Below are 23,769 nucleotides of genomic sequence, written 5' to 3' on the forward strand. Positions count from 1 at the left end.
CAAGGAATGCACAAGGCGACCATTCATGAATATCCGAGTTCAACGGTGCGGCGGAAATTAGGTGGATGAAGCGCACCGGGATCCATCGTAAAGAGGCGGGTTGCAGGTTGGACTAGATTTCTGACTTGACGGCATGACAACAATGAGGAACGCGTTCGATTTTTCGTCAGAGCCCCTCGCGACAGCAAAACCAAGGTGGACCTAGCCTAATGAAGAATTTCGTAGGACTAAGGACCTGGCGATGCACGGATACAGTACTCTTACAGAGCTGAGAGTGAACGGAATGCGCACTGACATTGCTTATTATCTAGGTATATAAGCCTGTCGAAGATGCGTGATATTCCTTGTCACTCTTTCGTTGTTCTTTGCTAGGTAGCGGAACCAATAGTGTCAGGAGACTACTTTTGTTATTCCGTCTCAGACTCGCCGAACAAGTCCTACACCATGATGCAAGAAACACCCATTAAAAAGACCAAACCTTCTGTATTGTGAGTTTATTGCTCGTACCTATTGACAGCCGTTTTGTTTTTCATATTATTGCACACAGGAAATCAGGAGAGCTGCCAATTGACAGTGTACCACTGACTGTCGCTGCATCTGAGTATACTCCCGAGCAGTACAGGAAACTTAAACGCAAGATCGATTGGCACCTTCTCCCACTAATGTGGATATGTTGTCAGTGACTATTGTGTACCACCTTCAGTAGCTCATGTTCTCCCTCCATCATTAGACGGTCTTCACGCAGTGGACAAGTCGGTGTTAGGTACGTCAAACTCGTTGTTGAGTTCGGATCTGCCGTGACGAGATTTTTACAGGTACTATGGCCATATTCGGTCTACGCGAGATACCGGGCTTGTTGGACAACAATATTCATGGTCAGTGTCATTTATTCAGTGTCGTTACATCATATCTTAAGATTAAAGTTAGGCTTACAACAATTTTCTTTCTCGTTTACATGTGTTCCGAATTTCCATCCAATATAATCCTTCAACGCTGGGGTATGGGTAAGACTTTGTACGTGTCTCCTCACTTTGATAAATAGCGTATCATCAAATTTCTTTCTTATGCAGGTCAATATACGTGGTAAAGAATATTTCACCTCTCGTCATGACGTGTTAGAAGCCCTAACACAGTTTGATAGATATGTTGGGGGGTTGTCGTTTTGTGTACCGGTTTTGGTTTGTCTTCTGAGACTTTCTCGTAGTCATCGTAAAACTGATCTGCTTTCAAAGCCAAGAACTTCAAGCATCTTATCGCCTTACGTGCCCTACAAGGACTCTTTGAGTGTTGTCTCATTCCGGGTTTTATCTTAATCATCGGCAGCTGGTACACCCGGCAGGAACAGTCTTCGCGCATATTAGTATTCCAGGTTAGTCTTCGGTTTCTCTCGTCCTCCCTGATCCGCCGAATTGATGTACACGACTAGAGTGCCGGCTCAGGATTCGGCGTCATCGCCCTTTTGGCCCTCTACGGAATTGGCACAATCGGGAGTGATGGTAAGAGTTCCCAACCGTGGAGGTACATGTCCTATGTACGTACCATCTTCTACTGACTTGCATTGGCTTACTTTTCTGAAGCTCCTTGGCCCACTTACCGTGGCCATTGGTGCTCTTTGTCTTTACGTCCTGGGAACTCCGTCCGACGTCCCTTGGTTGACGAAAGAGGAAAAACGGATGGCTAATACGAGGATTCTGGAAAATCAGAGCGGTCATGATAAGACAAGCACAATAGAGTGGAAGTGGTATCAGGTTCGGGAATGTCTGGTAGATCCATGTGTACGGGCATCTGCCGCGTTCGTTTTGTGTCACTCACGGTTCTGATTTCTTTCAGTTTTATTTTTCTGCTTTTAATACCCTTCTGGTAGCAGTACGATGGCCGGACTTGTCTATTTCGGGTTTACGGGCTAACAGCTCCACAGGTACCTGCCGGCGGTCTCACGGCGTTTGGGAGTATCATCAACGCAAGCTTTGGTTTCAGTACGTATCTTTCTGCCAGGATGACCATTAATTTATTTTTTGCCTGACTTGTACAGCACCGCTTCAAGTAATTTTATACAGTATACCGCAGGAGATAGTTTGTGTCGCCAGCTTAGTTATCGCTGGATTGGTATGTCGCAACTCTCTGCATTACTTGAAGTACACCAAGGCGGATGGATAGGTGACGTCAAGGTGGAAAAACCTGCGGCTGTACATTATGGCAATCACAACTATCCCGGCCATCGTCGGATTTCTTTGTATTGCTCTTATCGAGACAAAAGGGTCAACAAAGGTTCGCATTCTTCTAACGTTCGTGCCTGCTGTCCTGGTTTCTGATTACGCCATTTTCAGTGGACAAAATGGGGTATGTATTGCATGCTTGTACGTCAAATATTATTTACTTGCCATTTGCTCAACGACTAGCGATAGACGCCAGCCGTCCTTACTGCAATCTTGGGATGGACACTGATTCCTGCCAACGTTCCCGGACGCACCAAGCGAACAGTGACCTCTTCATTCACTTTCGTTTGGTGAGAATAACTACAACCGTTCAAATCTTATCAGTTGTGACTGAAAATGCTCTATAGTGGCTGCGTCGGCAACATGTGCGGATCACAGATATTCAAGTCAAAAGAGGCGGTAAGCGCTATACTCTTTTCTCCTCCGTTTGATAATTTACCTTTGCAGCCAACGTACACGTCTGGGGTTATCGGATGCAGCATCTGCTTCGTGCTTGACTTGCTTGTCATAGTCGGTATGCCAGTTGTTCTTGACCGTCATGAGAGTCTAACTGAACATCTAATGATAGCATGGCGTGTAACTCTCGCTTTGAGGAACAGACACAGAGACAAGGTGATGCGTACGGATGGACTAACGGAAGAACGAAAGACGCAGGGACAAATTAACGGCGAGTCTGATATGACGGATTTTGAGAACACACATGTGAGCACCTTCTTTCCAATGTTCACCTCGTGTGAGCGTTCTGTGCTCATCAATTATGATAGTTCCGATATACTATGTAAAGGTTACGGTGCATGATGTATAATTTATGTTATTTTTCATGGATATTTAATGCATAGATTCTCAGTTACTAGTATAAACATGTTCACACACGCTCTATTGTAATGTTAGCCTTTGGATTCAGCATCGAAGGATCAATATTTGGAGGCCTCGGGGCAGGCAAGCGGTAGGTGTCAATGAGAAGCTAACCACGTGGCCGTGAAACGTCGGTGTTTGGCTGCCAAATAACTTTCTCTTTCTGACCACTTCGATGGCCTCAAACCTTTCTTGCTTTTCTCATGCAGCGTCCCTGCTCCTCGTGTAACTTGAGAGTTACATTTTCAGGCATACAAGTATTCTTTTATGAAAGCCGCAGCTGCTGTACATGTCAGAGGTCTTTGCTGGTGGTGCGTATTGTCTTCGATATCGTCAAGGAGTGATGTTAACTCTAAGTCTTGTTGTAGCCTCATGGTGGATGACTGTAGACCCGATGGACGTCGATAGGGTTATGCTTACGGGTGTGCTGCTAACTCAAGGTGAAATTCTTATTTGACGCACTTGAAGGACCCACATGTAAGTCGTCTCTCAAATTCATACCTAGACATCCGATCCTTATCATGCACAGTAGTTCGAGGATACTCCGTAAGGGACTAGGACTGTTTCGATGACTTCGATACAAGCTGTGACGAGCATATGAAGATTCCAATTGTCGTTCTGAATTCCTTGTCGGAAAGTAACTTTAAGATATAGCCTCATGCTGCTCACGGGGTTTATTGCGACGTTACCCATTGACGCCGTAACACAGATAGGGAGACTGATGATCATTAGCATGCTTGGTGCCTTGATTGAATACGAATGACATGGCGTCTACAGCGACTCGTCATTGGGATGGAATGTACAAGTGCTAAGATGATTCTTCTTGAACAAACTAGTTTCATGTATGCGGAAGGGCATAAGACTTCAGCATATGATATGTGGCCACACGGTGATCCGCATATCATATGTCAGAGTACGTTGCCATTCCATCAAACTGTACGACGGAGCGCTATGAGCATGTACATGCTACTAGAGCCTCAAGCCACAGTGAAACACGCTGTATAGTGAAGGATTCAACAACACAATCGCTAGGAAAGGATGCATCCGCCGATACGCAGTAGAAAATGAATACGGTACGCTGACAGGGCCAAAGTGAACTGAATACATGTTGATACTGCTCATAATTATCTAGGTATATATACATCACTCCATAGGCACATACCTAGACTGGACTTTTGAGGTTTGCTGAAGTTCTATTATTTCGAGCACCCTGGCCGCTTCCTCTTGTACTCTCTCAATAGCTTTCTCCTGAGTCCAGGTCACAATGCAAAGAACGCCCCCAAGAAACGAAGAATCTCCTGTATCGTGAGTCTGCTCCGTTATGCATCCTAGCAGATATCTCTGTTTGAGTTTTACTCGCTGTGATTTTACTAGGAAGGAAGATTTCAAGCTGAGCGATGTACCGCTCGCTGGACCCAGTTTGACCGAGTACACTCCCGAGCAGTACAAGAACCTCAAATTCAAGGCAGACTACTATCTTCTTCCACTCATGTGGCTATGTTGTCAGTGATATTTTGTGTATCACTCTCAGCGGCTGATATTTTATGTTGTTAGATGGTATTCAGTCAGCCGACAAGATAGCATTAGGTACGTCAAGCCCGTTATGCCAGTTCAGACCAATCTTGAAAGGGTCAGGTACGATGGCCGTATTCGGTCTGCGTGAAGACACTGGCCTCGTTGGGCAACAGTACTCATGGTGAGTGCTCCGACTTTTGTCTACCCAATCAAAATTCGAGACTTCAGAATTAGGCTAACAACGATTTTCTTCCTTACTTATATGTGTTTCGAATTTCCATCAAATATTATCCTTCAGCGCTGGAGGACGGGCACGACTTTGTACGTGTTCCCCCTTTTTTTACACACATCATTTACTTTTTTTTGCAGATTGATATACATGGTGAACGATATTTTTCATCTCATCGTGATATGTTGGAAGCTCTAACGTTGCGTAATAGATATGCTGGGGACTTCATATACAGGATGGTAACGAGACTAGTGATCTTCGTCATTGTCGGGCTGGTTCGCACTGATCTGCTCTACCCGCTGCTGCAAAACTGACATAATGACAGGTTACATCAAAGTGGAAGAACCTCCGTCTGTATATCATGGCGCTTGCGACGATCCCTCCATTCATTGGTTTCCTTGGGATGGCTCTCATCGAGTCGAGCGCATCTACTAAGGTCTTCACTAGTCATGGTTTTACCTGTACCAGTCTAACGCCCGTAACAGTGGACGAAATGGGGGATGTATCTCATGACCGTAAGTTACCAACGTATACAATTTACTCAGCCCTTAACCAAATCTTCGACAGATTTCGTAGGCTGAGTAGGTACTTGGGGTGGACGCTTATTCCCTCGAACGTTCCCGGGCGTACTAAGCGAACCGTCACTTCCTCGTTTACGTTCATTTGGTATGTGTTCCTGGTTTCCCTCGATGTTTAATGTTCAACATGCTTTCTAAAGTTTCTGTGCTGGAAACATATGCGGGTCACAGATATTCAAAGCCAAGGACACTGTAAGCTTCTGCCTTCTTTAGTGACCCTTCCTAATTTTATTTTCTAGCCAACTTACATGCCGGGCGTCATCGCATGCAACGTATGCCTCGGGCTGGATTTCCTTGTCATTGTTGGTGCGTGCAGTCTTCTGTTATCGTAAGACTAACCTTACTTATGAACCTTGTCACAGCCTGGCGTATGACTCTGGTATTGCGGAATAGACGTCGGGATAAGGCTATGCTCACGGATGGGCTGACCGAGGAGGAGAGAGAAATGCAGGGAAAGATTAACGGAGAATCGGATCTGACGGATTTTGAGAATCCTCATGTGAGTCTAACTATTTGATTTTCAGAGATATACAATACTCATAGGGCTAACAGTTTCGGTACACTCTGTGAGGGACTTAGATTGTATATGTTCGTGTAATGATTTTGGATTCTAATATATTTATCATTATCTTGATCCCACCGCGTCCTATGCGACCTATCCTAGTGCACAAGACTTACCTCCTAGGAGAGGGACTTAAGGCCTAAGTACACCCAACTCATCGTAACTGTGAAATTGGACGCGCTTGGACCGAAACGGAGCAAAAATCCCACGGTGTCCCTTTCCTTCTGACCACCATGTCTGGCATCACCCGACACGTCCTTTCCCTCTATTTGCTTCTCAATGCCATCATCTGCTGTATATGGCCTATGTAACGTGATGGCGACGCGACTTCAACACGATTTCGAACGCCACGGCATCGCCCTCAAAAGGACTGATAGCACGCTTTTGTTAATAGGGCGCGTTCATGATATATCGATGCCTTGATATGGCTATTCCTCTTCTCAGGTGAGTCATGGACCTTGGTTCCCGGCCTGTTCGTTGATGAGATGTATGCATATACAGATACCCGTGTCTAGGTCGTCGCGTCCTCGCCGATCACGAGGTATTGCGGGTCGCTGGGCAGCCTTCATCGTCATCACCGTTTCCAGGTTAGAGATCTTAACTGGTACGTCGCATCATATCACACATGTATATGCACCCAACGAGATGCCCTTGCAGGCTAGGTGATATCTACATTCACAATGATTAACATTGTTCCAGACCGCAAGGCCAGCGCAGTTCCTTTTTGCTGCGTAAGGTATTATCCTTCCGATATTGCTCAGTACTGGTGCATGTAGTCGATATACGCAGTTGCGGCTCGACCTGGGTGGGATCCACTCTGGTCGGTTCTTCTCTGCTGACTCGAATCCTTTTAGCTAGATTGACTGATATCGGACAGAATGGTGCGAATGCTGGATTTGGCTTCATCGTTTACGGGGCTTATTGCTGTGCATGATCATTATTGAAGGATGGACCGTCGTTTCTATGTAATGTTGTCCGTGGTGTGTACCCTTGGTTCAGATGTGAAAGTCGTCCTCACGGTTCCTCGTAACAGCTCGCGTCATCATCGATTCTGCCGTCATGGTCTATGCTTCTGCCAGACGGCAGGCTCAGTGCAGTCCCTGTTTGCCGTGTAAACATATGATACTCACCTGTACGACGCGTATCTCGGCCTTATATCCGCTGTGTGATACCAGTTTTCGTGTGTTCAAAGTCTGATTACTGGGGGTAGGATCATCCTGCAATGCTGAGCACCCCTCGTCTCAGGTTGGAAAGCTCTGCATCCATTTCGAACGTTTCCCTGTGTGTATGAATCGAGGCGCGTGACTCATATACACACCACAGCGTAGACCTCAGTAGGGATCTTCTCCCACCAATTCAACGTCGACCGATGTGCTTCGGTTTCCAGTCTCGTCCGCCGTATCATCATGTACCGTGGGGTGATGCCAGGGGTGGTTCTCGAGGTCCGTTTGGATAATATAATGCTTCCACAGTCCGGTGGAGAACGGCCTCTGCCAAGACGAGGTGAACGGGCTTGGGATTTTCCTTGGCGCCAAAATGCCGCGGCATTATATGCGGCACAGAATAATACCCTTTCTCCTCCCCCTATCATTGTCGGTTTCTTTTGAATAAGGGCTCCTCTTGTCTTGCTCTCCTCTCCCCTGTGTTTTCATACTTCGTGCCTTCAGAGTTCTTACGAGCGCTGTTCTCTGTGATTGCACCGGAATGGCAGCCCTGCTTTGTGATTCTGCTGACACAAACGGTCCGCGAACATGAGCTTCCTATTTCTCTTTACGGCGTCAACCTGAAGCATCGTCTCTCACGCTCTTTCGGTACCGCAAGTCTGGAACCCTATGCTTGAGGCATTTTGCGGTCACCCCACCGTGAATTCACGAATCTACATACACAATGACGCCACTCAATCGCCGGACCCCGATACGGAGATATATTTTAGCCGCATATAAAGCTCCAGCGACGAGTGAGTCAGCCAAGGTTAGCCGCTTGGCTTACAAAAACCGCTGTGAAGAATCCAGCTCCCCAGTTCGCGCCTGTTGAAGTGCGCTCGCTACGCATCTGCTCCCATCGTCCATGTCTACTTTGGTGACATTTGAGCCTTACGGTACCCTCCCGCTCTCGGCATTTGCGCTCATCCTCGTGGTTGCCAGTATTGGAATATATTGGGTTGTGCGCCGGAATAGACGCAGGAGGATCGAATGGGACGTCGAGATGGTTGAAGCGGGGGAAGGCAGGAGGAGAAAGGGCTCCATCGTGATGATGGTCCCTGTCCTAGTAACTGATGAAACTTGAATCGGAAGGTGCGTACAGTCCGTGCTTGTTGGAGGAATCCCTGCTGATGGACGGAGGGAACGGGGTAGGGATAAATGTTTTCGGAGGGGAAGGTCGTGCTATCTGCCATTTTTGCGCACCTCCGAAGACTATATCGACATCAACGGGTGTCTTATACCCAATAGTTCAAGATGTCAGTATGCTGGGATGTTTCATTGACGTCCTTCTTGGTCGGAGTCATCCATCGTTTATGCATTTCGTGTTGTATTATATTCTGTATTCTAGGCATGACTGAGAGGGGGATGTCGTAGCAATATGTTGTCTTCAATATGCAAAGAGTTATCTTGTCTCAGCTCGATGAGGGAAGAACAAGGCGCCAGTCTGAATGCCCTCTCCGAGTCGGTACGCGCACGTGTCCGAATCAGGAAACAAATAATTAATATCCGGGGATAAGCGAACAAATAAAATCCCAGACACGACCCACCATCTATATAGCACCACTTTCTTATCGCACCCATCTTTCACGTCCATCCACATTCATTAGACATGTCTACCGACAAGGCAGCCCGCCGCGCGCGTTTCGAAGGAGCCTGGAAGATTATCAAGCAGGAACTGGTGGACTACATTACCGGTGAGGGGATGCCCAAGGATGCGATTGAGTGGTACGAGAGGGTGAGTGAGCCTTATGGAAAAAATGGAAACGAGCTCATTTCTGAATCTGATAACAGAATCTCGACTACAACGTCCCCGGAGGCAAGCTGAACCGCGGCATGTCCGTCGTCGATACCGCCGAGATCATCAAGGGGACACCGCTGACGGACGACGAGTACCTCAAGGCTGCGGTGCTTGGCTGGGGCATCGAGCTCGTGCGTCCAACTCTCCGTTATCTTCCACGCTTGCACTTCTAACGCGTTCGGCTCGCAGCTCCAAGCTTTCTTCCTCGTCTCGGACGACATGATGGACTCATCGATCACGCGTCGAGGCCAACCCTGCTGGTACCGCGTCCCCAAAGTTGGCCAAATCGCCATCAACGACTCGTTCATGCTCGAAGCCGCGATATACTACCTCCTCAAGAAGCATTTCCGGGGAGAGAGCTACTATGTCGACATTCTGGAGCTCTTCCTGGAGACGACGTTCCAGACGGAGATGGGGCAGCTCATCGATTTGATCACGGCTCCGGAGGATGAGGTCGATCTGAGCAAATTCTCACTAAAAAAGTACGTGCTGTGTCCGTTGATGTCGCGCTTGTTTTTGACTGTTGTATGAAGGCACTCACTGATCGTGATCTACAAAACCGCATACTACTCCTTCTACCTCCCCGTCGCGCTCGCCATGTACATGTCGCACGTCCCACAATCCTACCCATCCGGGAACCAAACCATCGAGCCCTACGCCCTCGCCAAGTCCATCCTCATCCCTCTCGGCGAGTACTTCCAGATCCAGGACGACTTCCTCGACTTTTCCGGCACGCCCGAGCAGATCGGGAAAATCGGCACGGATATCCTCGATAACAAGTGTTCGTGGTGCGTGAATACGGCTCTGGCGGTGTGTACGCCCGAGCAGCGGAGGGTTCTCGACGAGAACTATGGGAGGAAGGATTCCGAGTGCGAGAGGAGGGTGAAAGTCGTGTTTGAGAGTCCCGAGGTGGATTTGAGGAAGAGGTATGGGGTGTATGAGGAGAAGGTTTACGGCGAGCTTATTGCGATGATTGGGGAGATCCCGGAGGTTGAGGGTAAGAGCACGTTGAAGAGGGAGGTCTTTAAGAGTTTCCTCGATAAGATTTATAAGAGGACCAAGTAGGGATTTAGCGGTAGTGTAAAGTCAGCTGTATCTTTAGATGCCGAAAGGCATGATGTGCAATTATACGCAACTTCTAAAGCGTAGATTGTTCTTTACAATGGTTTACATGGGCATGTGGGATTTTGCGAGTGTGCTGCTTGAAGTGCGTGTTGGGGTTTACTGCCCATTTCACTGGACTCCCACGGCCAGTTATCTGCCATGCCCATGATGGGTAGTACACCACCAATCTGGAGGAAGGCCAAATTGACGTAGCTGGTAGGATAGCACAATGACAAGAGTAGATAACGACCAGATTGAATCAAACTAGGGCTAAAATGACGTTCTCTAGCTAACATGAAATTGAACATCATGTGTGAGGCCAATCTGAGCCAAATTTGAGCCCCGTCTTGACTTTGCCTCCACAATATCAACTAGCGGTCATCGTTCGATGACTTTCATACCTTGCTTTAGCGGTTATTGAAGAGGCTCTTCCACTTCAAATACATGTTCAAGTTGAATTTGTAGTATAATGTTTGCAAGTCAATTACAAATACTTACCTCCCTGGTGCCGGTTGAAAATCATTTCCACTGTTAAGACCTCAGTACGGACACTTTGTACCATCACAAAAGATCGGTTCATGGCAGCCAGAGTATGTAATCGGTGTTCATGGATAAGTTGAAGGATGTGTAGGGTTCACCATGGGTAACCCATGGGTGCCATGAAGCTGACCTGGACCCATACCCGACTGACCCATACCCGGAACCCGCATGAGTTTTGGGCCGGGTCGAGTCATGGCACCATCACACATTTTTTGATGGCATCATAAATTGTTTATTTTGGTCTAATCTATCATTTACGGCTAATCTATAATGAAAACACCCCTGAAAAAGCCCAGGTTCACGGCACGGGTACAGCCACCACCCAGCAAAGGCAACCCATACCCATACTCACCAGGTAAGGGTCTGGTACCCAGCAAAACCTGCCATACCCTTGATTTTCCCTAAGGATGTGGGTGTTCCCAGTTCCAAGGGCCAAAGATAATTTGTCGATATCTTTCTGTCATATGTCTGCCCTGGATAGTTCCTATGAAGCTATGAAGAAAGCATTGATGATGGAGTAGCACTCATGAATCATACCTTTTGTTTGTTTTCAATGAGGAAAATTAGGATGACCCCCAGTAGTTGTTTGACAATGTCTTTGCTAATGGTGCGATAGACATGGTCACATTTCTCCCTGACACAGCTGGCCGGTGACTATTTTGGGGTGGTCAAAATGCATGCAAAATGCATGAAAATGGTATAAAGTAAAGATCTTCATGATTGCCTACCCAGGTACATCCATATCCATGACCGCAGGTACCCGTGGCTCAAAAGCCATACCTATCATCCATGCCGACATCCGTGGCATGGATGACCCGACCCATGCCATGGGTACCTGCATCTGTGGCAGGTACCTGCACCCACCCGGGTACATGCGTGTACTTACGAATACCTGTATGAATACCTGTCTATAATCCGTATATAATACACAAAGTATTGCTTTAAAAATTAATTCTAATGGTCTCCATGGTCTTCATCACTGTTCTTATCATCCTCACTACTACCAGAATCCGTTGCATCGCCCTCATCATCAGTGCTGTCTATGATCTCTACCACTGCCTTCTTTTTCCCCCCTCCATTATTTGGCTGCAATGCTTTCTCGTTGAACTTCTTCACAAGAACCTTTTTGGGTATGAGATCCTCCACCTTGCCCCAAGAGTTCAGTATGATATTTGCCCGTGTTGACTCCACAGATAGCTTATGCCGGCGTTTATTGAGCACAAGCCTGCCATGAGAGAAAACTTGTTCCACATCAGTTGATGCTGCTATGATCATCTATTAGGACCATCAGTTACTGACATGAAAGGACATACCAGGGGCAGACAAAAAACCGAGTGCCATTCTTGCAAGTGCACCCATCGGTGTAACAACCTTCTTCTTCGACTTCGCATCCCGCTTGTCCAACTTCGCACTCCAATGTATAATTGGATCACCACAGTCTGTCACTGGATCATTGATATAAGCCTCGAAGACATCTCCTTCAGTGCTATGCCTATAGTTATTGACATCAGCAAATAAATCTTCATTCTTTGTCTGTTAAATACAAACTTGTCAGCACTCATAACTTCTGAGAGGTCAACCACCTACCACTGTCTCTGCGTTTGGCAACTTGGACACTGTCGGCAAGTAGTATGTTGTCCATGTATCCCAGGCAGACTCCTCCACCATCATGATCCACTCATGCAGCCACCCCTGCTGTTTGAAGTAGCTACACTTGTATCTTGAGTGCATAACTATGACAAGGTCAGACAGACAATCTCAAGGACATCACCATGAACTCACTCATTGCTGTCTTCCACATGATAGACTCATCTGTTTTTGAGTAGTACTTGTCAGTGATAGCAAGACCACATGCGATGCCAGCACGCACAGCTGGGTAAAGGGTTGCATCCTCAAGGTACTTTTCGAGCTTTCTCGTGATGCTGTCCATGGTCAGTATGACCTCATGCAACAGTGGAACTGCAGAATGGGAGATACGCTCTGTCGCCTTGAGAAATATCTGCTCATGATGGTCAGCCAAATGCAATCAATGAATGTTGTGCTGCACATACCTCCAAAATCGGCTGGAGCTGTATGAGCACCTTCCATTCCTCATCTGACAGGAGAAAGCGTTTCAATCACTTCATCGGAGCCTTCCCCTCGTTCTGTTCATGTTCAATACAGAGTGCATCGAGAGCTGGCTGCAACTGAATGCCTCTATTGATGACATTAGATGTTGTGTTCCAGCGGGTGATGACATGGCAAATCATCTGGAGGATGGCAATCCCCTCACTCTCACAGAGCATCTTGAGGTGCACTTGAAGGGAATTCTTATGGAAAATTCGTTTACCAAGCTTCAATAGCTGACCAGTGGTCAGTCAAAGCTGAGTGGCCATGTATTCAATGAAAGGGCCATACCTTGGTGAGTGCTGACACACCCAGATTGACTTCCTTGGCTGTCATATTGGCTACCTCTGGTCGTGCATCAGACTCCTCATCAATCATGCAGTCCTCCTCGTCCTCCAGCTCCTTGTGAAGGTCCTCCAAAGCCTCACGTTCTTCCGCATCCAATGCATTGTCCTTGTCATCCTCGTCCTCATCCACATCAGAGTCTTCTCCTTGGCCTTCACTCAGATCGTTGTTTGCCTGCTTGACCCACCACTTTGCCTCGAATTGAGACAGAATGGCCTGTAACATGATGAGAATGGTATGTTGTCCCAGGAACAAGACACGTACCTTTACAATCAAGTTGAGAATGTGAGTGAAACACCATATCTGAGTGTGACAGCCTGTAAGCACTGCCTTCTTCAGCTCCTTGAACATGCGCTCTAGATGATCCAAGGTCATATCATTGTTAGACGCATTGTCACCTGTTTGCCCAAAAATGTCTTCCAGGAGGTCATACTCCCTTAGAACCTCGAAGACTTTCTTCACAAGATACTTCCCCATGTGTGCATCTGTCAGTCTTTGGGAACATCAGTAGAGATAAAGGCACCAAGCTGAATGACTTACTCGATGAGATCCAGGGTGACGACTTCAATGTGCCTGTCTCAACACCAGACAAGCACAATCCCCAAGAATTTGTTGTGGTTCAGTGCCGACCATGCATCAAATGCAACATGAAAGCGACCATCATGCTCCTGTATGGCCATGAGTGGAACAGATCTTCTGCGATGCAGTAGAACATACCTTAAGCATTTGCTTGAGCTGTTCTTTGGAGACCTCATATACCTCCTTGATGTCATGCTCAGTCATGGTATCTGAGTGAATGTTGACTGCCGGGTTAAGCAGTCAAAAGATCTTCTGCAGTGGGGCATCCTCGATGATGGTGTTGGGCCGGTGACACTGCGTCAACCACTCTACCGTCAGGTAGCAGAATTCACCATCGGTGTACTTCAATGTGATCTCGTCGATCCTGGGTTGCCTAGGGCCATTCCTCTCCTGCACCGCCTTGAGGTCACACTTCTCCACGTGCCCTTTGAGATTGCTAGTGCTATTGTCTTTGTGACTACGGGTGTGGGTGGTACCATGCCTATTACAATGTCAGACCCACTTTCAGAGGCTACGAACCACCATCAATGAAAGACGTCAAATAGATACAGTGACACATACATATCAACCATTGGAGCTAAAGACGATGGACCTCTTGCAGGTGAAGACATACTTCACCTCACCATCAGCATCCTTCTTTATCGTGGGAGGCATATCAAAGTGGTCATACACTGAAGATGTCCAATTCTTCAATGCCCTCTCTGAGGAAAGGTCAGTGTCGAGTGCCCCAGTTGGACAAACACCTATGGAGGAGAATCTCGTCCTCATCCCCACTCTGAGGTGCATTGTCTTCTGGTTGTGTCCATCGTTTCTTCGTACGTGGACCCTTGGTCGTCTGGCTCCTACCCCTGGGCTCACCATCACTATCGGAGTTGTCATTCCTCTTGTGCTTGGTACTCTTCTTCTTCTTGTGCTTGGTGCCTTTCGGTGGCTGGGACGTTGGTTGGGACACAGAAGCTTGATGCCTTGAAGTGGAGGAGCTCGTGGTCTTTTTCGAGGCTTTGGCAGTTGAGGAGCCCATGGGTATGGGGGACGATGGCGAGAGATGAGGGCAACCCCTTATAAACAATGGCTGCTTGTATGATGAGCCTAAAAAAAATGAGAATGACAGACTATTTAATAAACTCACGGAACATGTCAAAGAAATTGCACTCATAAAACATCTGCCATGGATGGATACCCACCTAGGGGGTGCACTTGGAGCAATTGGGAGGGAGGCCAAGGGAGTGACACATGGAGGAATCTGGTGCCAGCAAAAGACGCTAAGCACCATGGCTGACACAGTAGCATCAAGCCTATGGTCTGCTGACAAAAGATGTCAAACAGATTGGCCGACCCCAGAGGGTCAAGCCAGTGGAAGAGAGCATAGGAGAAATGTTACCCATAATGAGTCACTGAGTGTGACATGGCACTTAGTAAGCCACAGCCACCGGTCTGAGAGAACCCCCAGCGCCAAGTTAAGTGCCTACAGCACCACGGTACATGCAGCTGGTGGTCTATGAGAGCTTAGTCAGCTCAGATCAGATGCACTCATTAAGCGCTTACCTCTGATCTCTCTTCCCTCTTACTCGTCTCTCTTCTCCGCTTGACCACATGCCTTCAACATTTCAATGTTAACATTCAACCTTCAAGCCTCAAGAAAAAGTTCAACTGTAATCAGGTGAGTTTTCTTTCTCCACTTTGACCCACCTTCTTCAGGTTGACACAAATGTGTCGCCCATGTTGTTTGACGTCTTTCATCGATGACATTTGTTTCTTTTGTCATTGTTATTGGTTTGTATGTTTGGCGGTTGATTCAATTGGATCACTGTGTCCGTTTGATGTCCTTTGTCAGTGGATTGTGTGAGTGGCAGGTAACATTTATGGTGTTGCCACTGTGGCCTGACATCCTTCATCAGCGCGCATTTGTCCTGGAAGCCTTGCCTCAACGTTTGATGTACAATGGCAACCCACTGGTCCTTTCTACTTTTCACTCTCTCTGGCGGTTCTCGCACTAAACCTGTGTTCGCGAGCCCATCTCAACATTGCCAGGGATTGCCTTCATGCTGCTGGTCAACTGGATGCCTTCCAAAGTTTGTGGGGATCCGAGATTGCTCTTGCACAAGGCAAATCCCACTTTTCGTATGTAGCTTGTGACTGGTCATATATTAACAACTATGCTAGCCTTGGGTCCTTTTGACAGCAAGAACGGTATCATCTTGGATGGTTCTGACTCCTTCATAGTCACCCCAAACTCCTCTATCATCTGCAGGCCTCCCCTTGGGGCGAACCAGGAGGTATACATGTGGGAAAACTTTCGGTATGGCCACGATGACCTGCTCCAATGGCCACAGGCCTATGTTGAGCAGTTTCCTCATCTGGCTTGTGTACGCTGGATAGCTCCTGCCTCTCCAAATGATCCCTTCCATCTGCTGTATCTTGGCTTGACAAAGTACGATTTTGTTGAGTGCGACCTAGACAGTCTTGTGGAGGGAGTTGGTCATCTGCGTTACTCGACATTTCTCAAAATTCAAGCCACCTGCAAAGTTGTCATTGAGTTGATGAACTCAGTCGATGCCAGCGCACCTGTGTCCCATAGCATGCATGGACATCTTAGTGTCATTGAGCTGCTTCTGGGGTGACTTCATCTGCAGATAACATTGGTAAGACTTTATTAAGAATAATGTATTCGTATAATGCTATATTTAGTTTAATTGTAAATAGGGTATGGTGACTATTTTAGTGTGTGAATATTTGTAAGCTAGTACAGGTACCTGCTACAGGTAACTGCAAGCTGGGGTGGCCTACCTGCCAACCACGTGACATCTGGATGTAGCAGATGTGGTGACATCCATGGATGATCACGTGCCAGGTATGGATGCTGGTTAATCGGCAGGTACTCATCAAAGACCCAGCAATCGTGAAGATCTTTATTGGATATGAAACTTCACTTCACTTTCAGATATCGCCTGGAGGCTGATGGACAAACTGAATATACTAACCAAACTCTGGAACAGTATATTCACATCTACTGTTCTTACCAATAGGACAATTGGGATACCCTACTACCCATTGCCAAGTTTGTGTACAACAACGCTCCCAATGCCTCCACTGGAATCTCTTCATTCTTCACTAACAAAGATTACCACCCCAATATTACTGTGCATCCTGAATGCGATATCATCTCCACACAGGCCTGTGACTTCATTGTTAACCTCAATGATCTTCACCAATTTCTTCAAGACAAGATCTCTCATGCTCAGTCTCACTACAAATTCCAAGCAGACAAGCGATGGTCTCTGGCCCCTGACTTCAAAATAGGTGACAAAGTCTACCTTAGATCTAAACATATCAGAACTACTCACCCTACTGTGAAATTTGCTGAAAAATTCCTAGGACTGTTTGATATCATTGCTCAGCCCAGATCCCACTCCTTCACTCTCAAACTTCCATCAGACCTCCATCCCATTCATCCTGTGTTCCATGTCTCCCAACTTGAACCCATGGAGACCAATGCTATCCCTAACTGTACTCAACCTCCTCCACCTCCAGTTGAAGTCAATGGTGAAGAACAGTATGAGATTGCTCAAATTCTCGACTCTAAGCTTGACCATCGGTTCCGATGTCCACTGCTATACCAAGCCCAATGGTTGGGTTATGAAGGTACTGATAAAGAGTTTGCTTGGATCCCTGCTACAGCATTCTCCATGGATGATTATATTGAAGATTTCCACCATCATTACCCAGACAAACCAGGACCACTATCCAAAGTCACTATCCGCAAAGTCTCCCTCAAACCTTCATCCATTACTTCTTGAACTATCCCTAACTTATTGGCCCTCTATAGTTTCTGCCTGTCAAATTTCAAATCAAATCCTGGAAAACTATTGCAAATTACCTTCCTAATGGAGAACAGAACCCAACAGATGCCTATTTCTTGTTTTCCTTTTTCCCCTCAATCACTCAAGTATACAAGTCAAGATATATAATTATTGCCCATTGGGGCCCACAGGTGGATACATCTCTAGCCCAAACACCATGGATATATCCATACAGCTCTAGCCCAAGAGCATGGATATTATCCATGGCTTTAAAACTGCTACTTGCAGTAGCAATTGCTGCCAAAAAGCAACCCAAAGTGGATAGATATCCCTTCAAAGCAGAATTTTCTTGAAAGCTCACCAAGGACAACCTTTTTTTCTGGAATGACTAAGATTTATCAGCCACTGCCACAGCCATTTTGGGTGAAATGATCAAATGAGTGTTGGGACCACAGTTGGCTCAAATTCTCACTGCCTCACTGACTGGATAGACCCACAAAAAATAGAATTAATAGTAAAGATATGCTTGAATATTTGCCCAGCTTCACCCTGACCTCATGCCCACCATATAACCTGGATGCAACATGTCAGGCTTGGATTACCTTTTATTGGGCAGCAGCGAAGGCTTAATAAAAATTAAACACCAACTAAGATTTGAACTTTCAACCTGTGATCAGGCTCACATCACAGACAGGGATAATAACTACTAGTCCAAGCAACCTATATATTCAGGTGTCATTATATACAATATATCTACTTTGCACTGTAAACAAGGATACAAAAAAAAAACCCACCCTTGTCCTGCATGCGGTGAGACATAGGCACTGAAGGTGGGTCAGCACATCATGTCATTAGTGGGATAGGCACCCCTGTCAACTAATGACAATGTTTCAGTTTGATGGAGAGTGATATCCCACTTGCAGTAGGAAAAAAGTCGGCAGGATGGGATAGATGGCCATTTGATGATGATGAGGAGGCAATGGAGGAGAATGGACCTCACCACTGTGTTCGCAGTTATCTAAAATGGCAGTCACTGCTGCGGTGCATTGGTATTTTAGGGGGGTCAAATACTGTGAAGAATTTGGTGCTGGATTTAGAGGGTAAATCCCAGGCACCAAAACCGGCACCAAAACACAGTAAGTTTTGGATTGGTATTTGATGTCAGTTTTGGCACCGGATTTGTATGTTAAATAGGAATACAAAAACACATGGTATTTTGATGCAGATTTAGTCATGCAGATTTGTGTGGGAATAACATATGGATTTGAGTCAGGTATTTAGGTTCTAAATCCAGCAGGGTAAATCTGCCCCCAAAAATGAGTGGTATTTCAAATGGTAATTTTAGAACAAAGCCAGATGTAAACACCAAACCAAAAATGGGCATAAATACAAAGGGTATTTGTTCCAGGATTTGGAACCCAAATTCTCACTAGCGATGCTGGCAGATCACCAAGATTTGGGCTCCAAATCCTGAAACAAATACCCTTTGTATTTATGCCCATTTTTGGTTTGATGTTTACATCTGGCTTTGTTCTAAAATTACCATTTGAAATACCACTCATTTTTAGGGGCAGATTTACCCTGCTGGATTTAGAACCTAAATACCTGACTCAAATCCATATGTTATTCCCACACAAATCTGCATGACTAAATCTGCATCAAAATACCATGTGTTTTTGTATTCCTATTTAACATACAAATCCAGTGCCAAAACCAACATCCAATACCAATCCAAAACTTACTGTGTTTTGGTGCCGGTTTTGGTGCCTGGGATTTACCCTCTAAATCCAGCACCAAATCCTTCACAGTATTTAACCCCTCCAAAATACCGATACACCGCAGCAGTGAGTGGTGAGGCCATTGAGAGATACTTGGCCCAGTAGGGGGTGGTACAGGGTGAAATGGGCAGGCGTCGGGATGGTGGGCAGGCACATGGTGATGGCAGGGTCTGGAGAAAAAATAAACACCAGAGTCATGATCTCCCATTCAAAGAATGGGAGATGCATGACTTTGGTATCATTAGGCCAGCAGAGAGGCACAGTAGGGCTTGATGTTGACCAGGATGGAATGGCCGGCAGCAGGCTTAGTAGGGGTCACATATCCATATTTCTGGGTATGTTTGGTGCACTCTACATTTGTCCATCGAAGTCTGAAAGGGCATGCTTGTTGACATCATCATTGGCTGTCAGCATCCTGATCTTCCTCCTGCCATCCTGCCTGATTCTTCCTGCCCTTTCCTGCCTCCACATGCCCTCAACTGTCCCCCACAACCCATCCCTACTCTCCAGCATGGCCCCACACTGTTTTACAGCACTCCCAGTCTCTCCCATTGTCACCGTTATTGTCCAGGTCATTGTTGTCATTGTCTGCCATGCCATTCCAGTTTACACCTCCTCCTGCTTGGAGATGGCAGCTGATCTTCAATCCATAGGTTTGTTTTTACTCATCAGTGGGTTGTCCATCCATGTGGAGACATGATTGGCCCTGATGTCAATGCAGGGGTAGCTGGGTCAGTCGGAATGGGGATGGAAGAGGCCTATTTGCGGCACTGGAGGGCATCATTAGGCATCATTGTCATTCTCTATGGTAGTGAGGGTCACATCTGTCATTTGGGGCTACATCTGATGCTGCCTTGTTGGAGAGCTTACATGCAGGGGTGGGGAGGGTGGAATATTTCGCATCTGGAGGCTGCTGGATGTGTAAAAAGCATCTAAAATGAATAGTAAGCATGAAAAAAATAGTTACATACCATTTTATACCCATGAGAGGGTCATTGAGTGACTGGATGGACTATTGTTGTGTTCAAGGTGATGGTAAAAGACCATAAAAAGAAGAAGCACAGCCACTCAATCTGTACTTAGTTGGTCGGACCGTAGTGATTCAACGAGTGAAATACATGCTCAGAATTCCTTTGCTGCTTGTTCCACTCACTCCGATGCCTAATGAACCTTCAGGATGTACAAAGGAGAGTATATATTATATATGTATGTACAATTTTGTAGATATGGAGGTGAGCAGAAGTAGATAAATGACATTTAATGATGATTTCCCCATATTTTGAGGTTGTTTCAATACTATACCTCTTCATTGCATTACAGTGTCTTCTTTAACTGTAGAATCATTGCCATACATTAAAATTTATGTATGGAACTATCAAAAGGACTCATCCAATTTATCCCGATCTACCAAAGCATGTGTATATGGAATGTACAAGTTTTCAAAGGCACCTACTCCATGTTCAGTAGTAGTTACTGATTCACTCCGTCTACTGACTTTAATATGACTTTAATTCAATATAGGTATTCTAGCAGATACACTCCACTGTAAGCTACCATACTCAAAATTTATCTTAATACACTATACTTGAACACTTCTAAATAGTCTTTTCTCCTTTAGAAAATGTACTTGACCTACTATAAAGCTATTTCTTGCATGAATTCAGAATCGGTCCAAGTTTCCACTTAGCTGGCAAACTCCGAAAAACTTTGAAGTTGTCTTTCTGCCCTGAGGCTATGCATTTCACAGCACTGCATACACTTGTTGATTATGACTTTGACTAGTAGATAGATAATACATGTTCAGAGGATCAAAATACCTGCAAAATGGAGTGTATTCAATGTATGATTTCAAAAATTTCCTAGTTGCTGGGTTGGGAATGAGATATCCCACAACAAGTACATCCTGGCTCACTTTGACTCATTCAACTAAAAAAAGTCACGTGCATGCAGGGAGAAGCAGTAGAAGCAATGAAATATTTTTTTCCAGTCCAGACTTTTTTTTTTACACCTAAACGATGAGCAGGAGGGCAGGAAATATGGTGCCACCCACCAGTGACCATTTGGGCTGTGGGTGGCAGTGTCCTGAGGACATTGCATAAGCTGACCCATATGCTAGTGTAAAAATTATTTGCCTGGCTAGGCCCAATTCATGATGCCTAGAATTTATAGCCACAGCTATCAAAATGGGTAGCAAATAAGCCTCAAATCCTGCCTGGATAAGCCATTTTGGCTGCCTTTTGGCTTCATGGATAATATCCATGCTGTAGCCTAAGGCTCCAATGGATATATCCATGTCCTGTAGACCTATATATACAGCTATGCCTGCAGGGCCCACACTTTCAAAATCTGTCTATAAGAAACATCCAAAAAATAATACAAGTTCAAAAAAAGCATTTAGGACTCTGCAGGCACCAAATCCCCCATCACTATATCCTCTTCCTCTTCATCCACCTTATCTTCCTTGCTCTCTTGCTCATGGTTGCTCATTACAATCAATTCCAACTTGTCCAACTCCAGAATTCCTATAGAATATGCCCCTGGCAACATTTCTGACCTTTTTCTCTCCTCCCCATCAAACTCCCCATCAGAATGCTCCACCAAAAATCCCTCTGCATGCTTCAAATACACCTTCCACATCGCCCATTCTCCCTGATGGCCCCGTGCTCATAATACTGGCACCTCATATCCAAAAACCTTTTCCTAGTCTCTAAGACTTTCTCCAAGCTGTTCTCCTCATGGTACCTATGCCAGAATGCTATATTTGCCAACTCGAAGGGGTCATTGCCATAGAACATATCAGGTCCCATAACATGGGCATGCCATACTTAAGTGATGTCCTTGTCAAGTTGCATGTGCATCACCATCCATAGAGCCTCCATATTGATGTTTTTGAGCTTCTCCAGTTTGAGCTTCAATGATTGAATCTCTTCCTTGTACTTTTCAGGAATGAAATCCCATGGGTACTCCAGTTTGTCACCTGAATGAAAATTGTTGATCAAATTGTCGACATGGCTTCCGAGGACATCCACCTTCCCTTCCACCCTCTCCAAACTCTCCTCAAACTCCTCCATCTTGTCACAGAGCTTTTGCAAGAGGTCTAAAACCTCACTGGATCCCATGGCTCCTGATCCTTCACCTTGATTGAAAACACATTTGGTCTTCTTTAACTTGCAGCATTCACAAGTATGGCCACTCCTAATAAAGCACTTGATGTTGTCAATTTTACAATGTCCACAATGCTCTATACACCATCAGCAAAACACTCGGGACCCACGGAAGAAACGTACCATCACCCTTATATTCCTCATCATCCGCCTGCATCTCAGGTTCTGTCTTCAATTTCTTCAAGGGCTTCTCCGATGGCCCTGCGACATCCTCACCCCTGCTCAGTACCACCTCGCTAGACTTCACCTTCCTCTTCCTCTTTAAACCACCTGCAGTGATATGCCATCTACGTGTTCACACCTAGATTTTGCGATTTTATAACAATACTATTGCATGTCTATCTGATACTAGTTAAATGACAAGGGCTATAGTTGAGGCTTTAAACTGATAGTCAAGTTAGCATGCTACTAGTTGAGTTAGGACTTAGGAACGACACCACTAGTGGGTCAGACCTACCAGCCAACTGGGCTAGTGCCTCTGAACTAGTAAGACTCAGTAAAATATGGTCACTAGTAATGAGTACAGCTGCTAGCACCCAAACAAGAAGTAAGAACCCACACAGACCTTGATCATTCAGTCACTAGTGGACTGATCTGGGCAGGAACGCCTAAGTCAGGATAGCTAGTCACACAAGCACTTCAGATGGGACTTAGAAATGAAAGAGTAAAGCTATAACCCTTAGCCCAGATCCAGCTAGTGTGATGCAGATCTGAAATGATCAGTACTAGTATAGCTGAGCTGCATTCTGATCATGATCAAGCAGTTGCTACAGACACAGTTGCCCAACTATTAGTTTAGCAGCATCGCTAGTGAAGCATGGTTGGGCAAAGGGTACAGAAAAGACCAATAGCAGAGTCCCTAGACCCACTATCCAACAGAAAAACCAGCCTAGGCTGACTATGGCATGACTATTCACTATTATTCATGACTAGCCAAGATATTCTTACCAATATTACTCCTGTGAATCTATTTATATTTATCCTGTACCTTTCTCCATAGCATATAAGTAGTAGAAGAGGCAGTCTAGGAAGCTAGGCAAGCCATCCCCACGATTGTGACCTACTAGTCAGTATTCTAGTGCCCCAATTAAAGGCTTTTGTGCTTAACCTCGATGAAGTGTCTACTAGTCACTTAGTCACCTATAGTATTGAATGAATTGAAGTGTTTTAAAGTTGCTATTCTGCCTTGGAGTGACTCAGAGCATTTCAAAGTCAGTTAAAGTATTTTCTTGAAGTTAAAGTATTTGTTCTTAGGCCAAGAGTGCCACTAGTCGAGCCTAGGGTGCTGATAGTCAAGTGTAGACCACTTGTGAGACCCAGTATTTGGCCCAGAGTGCCACTAGTTTTGAAGTATCAGAGTAAGACCAAGCACAGTTGCTCAACCCAAGTCACTATTCA

General features: G+C 45.8%; 8 protein-coding genes across 8 annotated transcripts; 5 read left to right on the forward strand and 3 right to left on the reverse strand.

The window, feature by feature from the left end:
• Positions 1-247: 247 nt before the first annotated feature.
• Positions 248-3,063, forward strand: EV420DRAFT_1578095 (major facilitator superfamily domain-containing protein). The gene is made up of 20 exons (XM_060474549.1): positions 248-488; positions 548-675; positions 731-763; positions 816-875; positions 928-1,014; positions 1,071-1,083; positions 1,142-1,178; positions 1,233-1,369; positions 1,427-1,531; positions 1,578-1,775; positions 1,831-1,866; positions 1,919-1,976; positions 2,033-2,106; positions 2,158-2,268; positions 2,328-2,357; positions 2,406-2,506; positions 2,564-2,615; positions 2,664-2,730; positions 2,785-2,918; positions 2,981-3,063. Exons 2-20 carry the CDS (start codon positions 671-673, stop codon positions 2,996-2,998), a joined length of 1,356 nt encoding a protein of 451 aa, XP_060324420.1. The 5' UTR covers positions 248-488; positions 548-670; the 3' UTR covers positions 2,999-3,063.
• Positions 3,064-4,335: 1,272 nt separating this feature from the next.
• Positions 4,336-5,963, forward strand: EV420DRAFT_1649622 (uncharacterized protein; the record flags this gene model as incomplete). Its single annotated transcript, XM_060478340.1, has 12 exons — positions 4,336-4,376; positions 4,446-4,573; positions 4,626-4,658; positions 4,885-4,907; positions 4,956-5,090; positions 5,141-5,251; positions 5,301-5,317; positions 5,392-5,481; positions 5,534-5,585; positions 5,633-5,699; positions 5,756-5,892; positions 5,946-5,963. 12 exons carry the CDS (start codon positions 4,336-4,338, stop codon positions 5,961-5,963), a joined length of 852 nt encoding a protein of 283 aa, XP_060324421.1.
• Positions 5,964-8,022: 2,059 nt separating this feature from the next.
• Positions 8,023-8,531, forward strand: EV420DRAFT_1485279 (uncharacterized protein; the record flags this gene model as incomplete). The annotated part of the gene is made up of 3 exons (XM_060470192.1): positions 8,023-8,223; positions 8,260-8,413; positions 8,506-8,531. The coding sequence occupies 3 exons, from the start codon at positions 8,023-8,025 to the stop codon at positions 8,529-8,531; spliced, it is 381 nt and encodes a 126-aa protein (XP_060324422.1).
• Positions 8,532-8,601: 70 nt separating this feature from the next.
• On the forward strand, positions 8,602-10,140 carry EV420DRAFT_1315262 (isoprenoid synthase domain-containing protein). Its single transcript, XM_060468651.1, has 4 exons — positions 8,602-8,892; positions 8,949-9,086; positions 9,145-9,437; positions 9,489-10,140. The coding sequence occupies exons 1-4, from the start codon at positions 8,767-8,769 to the stop codon at positions 10,018-10,020; spliced, it is 1,089 nt and encodes a 362-aa protein (XP_060324423.1). The 5' UTR covers positions 8,602-8,766; the 3' UTR covers positions 10,021-10,140.
• A 1,413-nt stretch (positions 10,141-11,553) lies between these two features.
• Positions 11,554-12,333, reverse strand: EV420DRAFT_1278307 (uncharacterized protein; the record flags this gene model as incomplete). Its single annotated transcript, XM_060468081.1, has 3 exons — positions 11,554-11,864; positions 11,913-12,132; positions 12,190-12,333. Coding segments are annotated over 3 exons (675 nt in total), but the record flags the coding sequence as incomplete, so codon positions are not given.
• Positions 12,334-13,869: 1,536 nt separating this feature from the next.
• On the reverse strand, positions 13,870-14,079 carry EV420DRAFT_1278272 (uncharacterized protein; the record flags this gene model as incomplete). Its single annotated transcript, XM_060468078.1, has 1 exon — positions 13,870-14,079. A coding segment is annotated over one exon (210 nt), but the record flags the coding sequence as incomplete, so codon positions are not given.
• A 1,592-nt stretch (positions 14,080-15,671) lies between these two features.
• Positions 15,672-16,250, forward strand: EV420DRAFT_1485282 (uncharacterized protein; the record flags this gene model as incomplete). Its single annotated transcript, XM_060470193.1, has 2 exons — positions 15,672-15,750; positions 15,793-16,250. The coding sequence occupies 2 exons, from the start codon at positions 15,672-15,674 to the stop codon at positions 16,248-16,250; spliced, it is 537 nt and encodes a 178-aa protein (XP_060324426.1).
• Positions 16,251-19,026: 2,776 nt separating this feature from the next.
• EV420DRAFT_1485283 (uncharacterized protein) lies at positions 19,027-19,783 on the reverse strand (the record flags this gene model as incomplete). The annotated part of the gene is made up of 3 exons (XM_060470194.1): positions 19,027-19,082; positions 19,172-19,377; positions 19,563-19,783. 3 exons carry the CDS (start codon positions 19,781-19,783, stop codon positions 19,027-19,029), a joined length of 483 nt encoding a protein of 160 aa, XP_060324427.1.
• Positions 19,784-23,769: the final 3,986 nt, after the last annotated feature.

Source organism: Desarmillaria tabescens (genome assembly GCF_030435595.1).
Source record: "Desarmillaria tabescens strain CCBAS 213 chromosome Unknown EV420scaffold_63, whole genome shotgun sequence".
Lineage (NCBI taxonomy): Eukaryota > Fungi > Basidiomycota > Agaricomycetes > Agaricales > Physalacriaceae > Desarmillaria > Desarmillaria tabescens.

What these genes read in the sequence shown, in the direction of transcription:
- EV420DRAFT_1578095 (XM_060474549.1), top strand. An exon ending in TTAATACCCTTCTGGTAGCA is followed by an intron (nt 1,867 to 1,918) that starts GTACGATGGCCG and finishes ACAGCTCCACAG; the next exon opens with GTACCTGCCGGCGGTCTCAC. An exon ending in GGGGTATGTATTGCATGCTT is followed by an intron (nt 2,358 to 2,405) that starts GTACGTCAAATA and finishes GACTAGCGATAG; the next exon opens with ACGCCAGCCGTCCTTACTGC.
- EV420DRAFT_1315262 (XM_060468651.1), top strand. Translation starts at nt 8,767, where the DNA reads ATGTCTACCGACAAGGCAGCCCGCCGCGCGCGTTTCGAAGGAGCCTGG. An exon ending in CGATTGAGTGGTACGAGAGG is followed by an intron (nt 8,893 to 8,948) that starts GTGAGTGAGCCT and finishes ATCTGATAACAG; the next exon opens with AATCTCGACTACAACGTCCC. An exon ending in TTGGCTGGGGCATCGAGCTC is followed by an intron (nt 9,087 to 9,144) that starts GTGCGTCCAACT and finishes TTCGGCTCGCAG; the next exon opens with CTCCAAGCTTTCTTCCTCGT.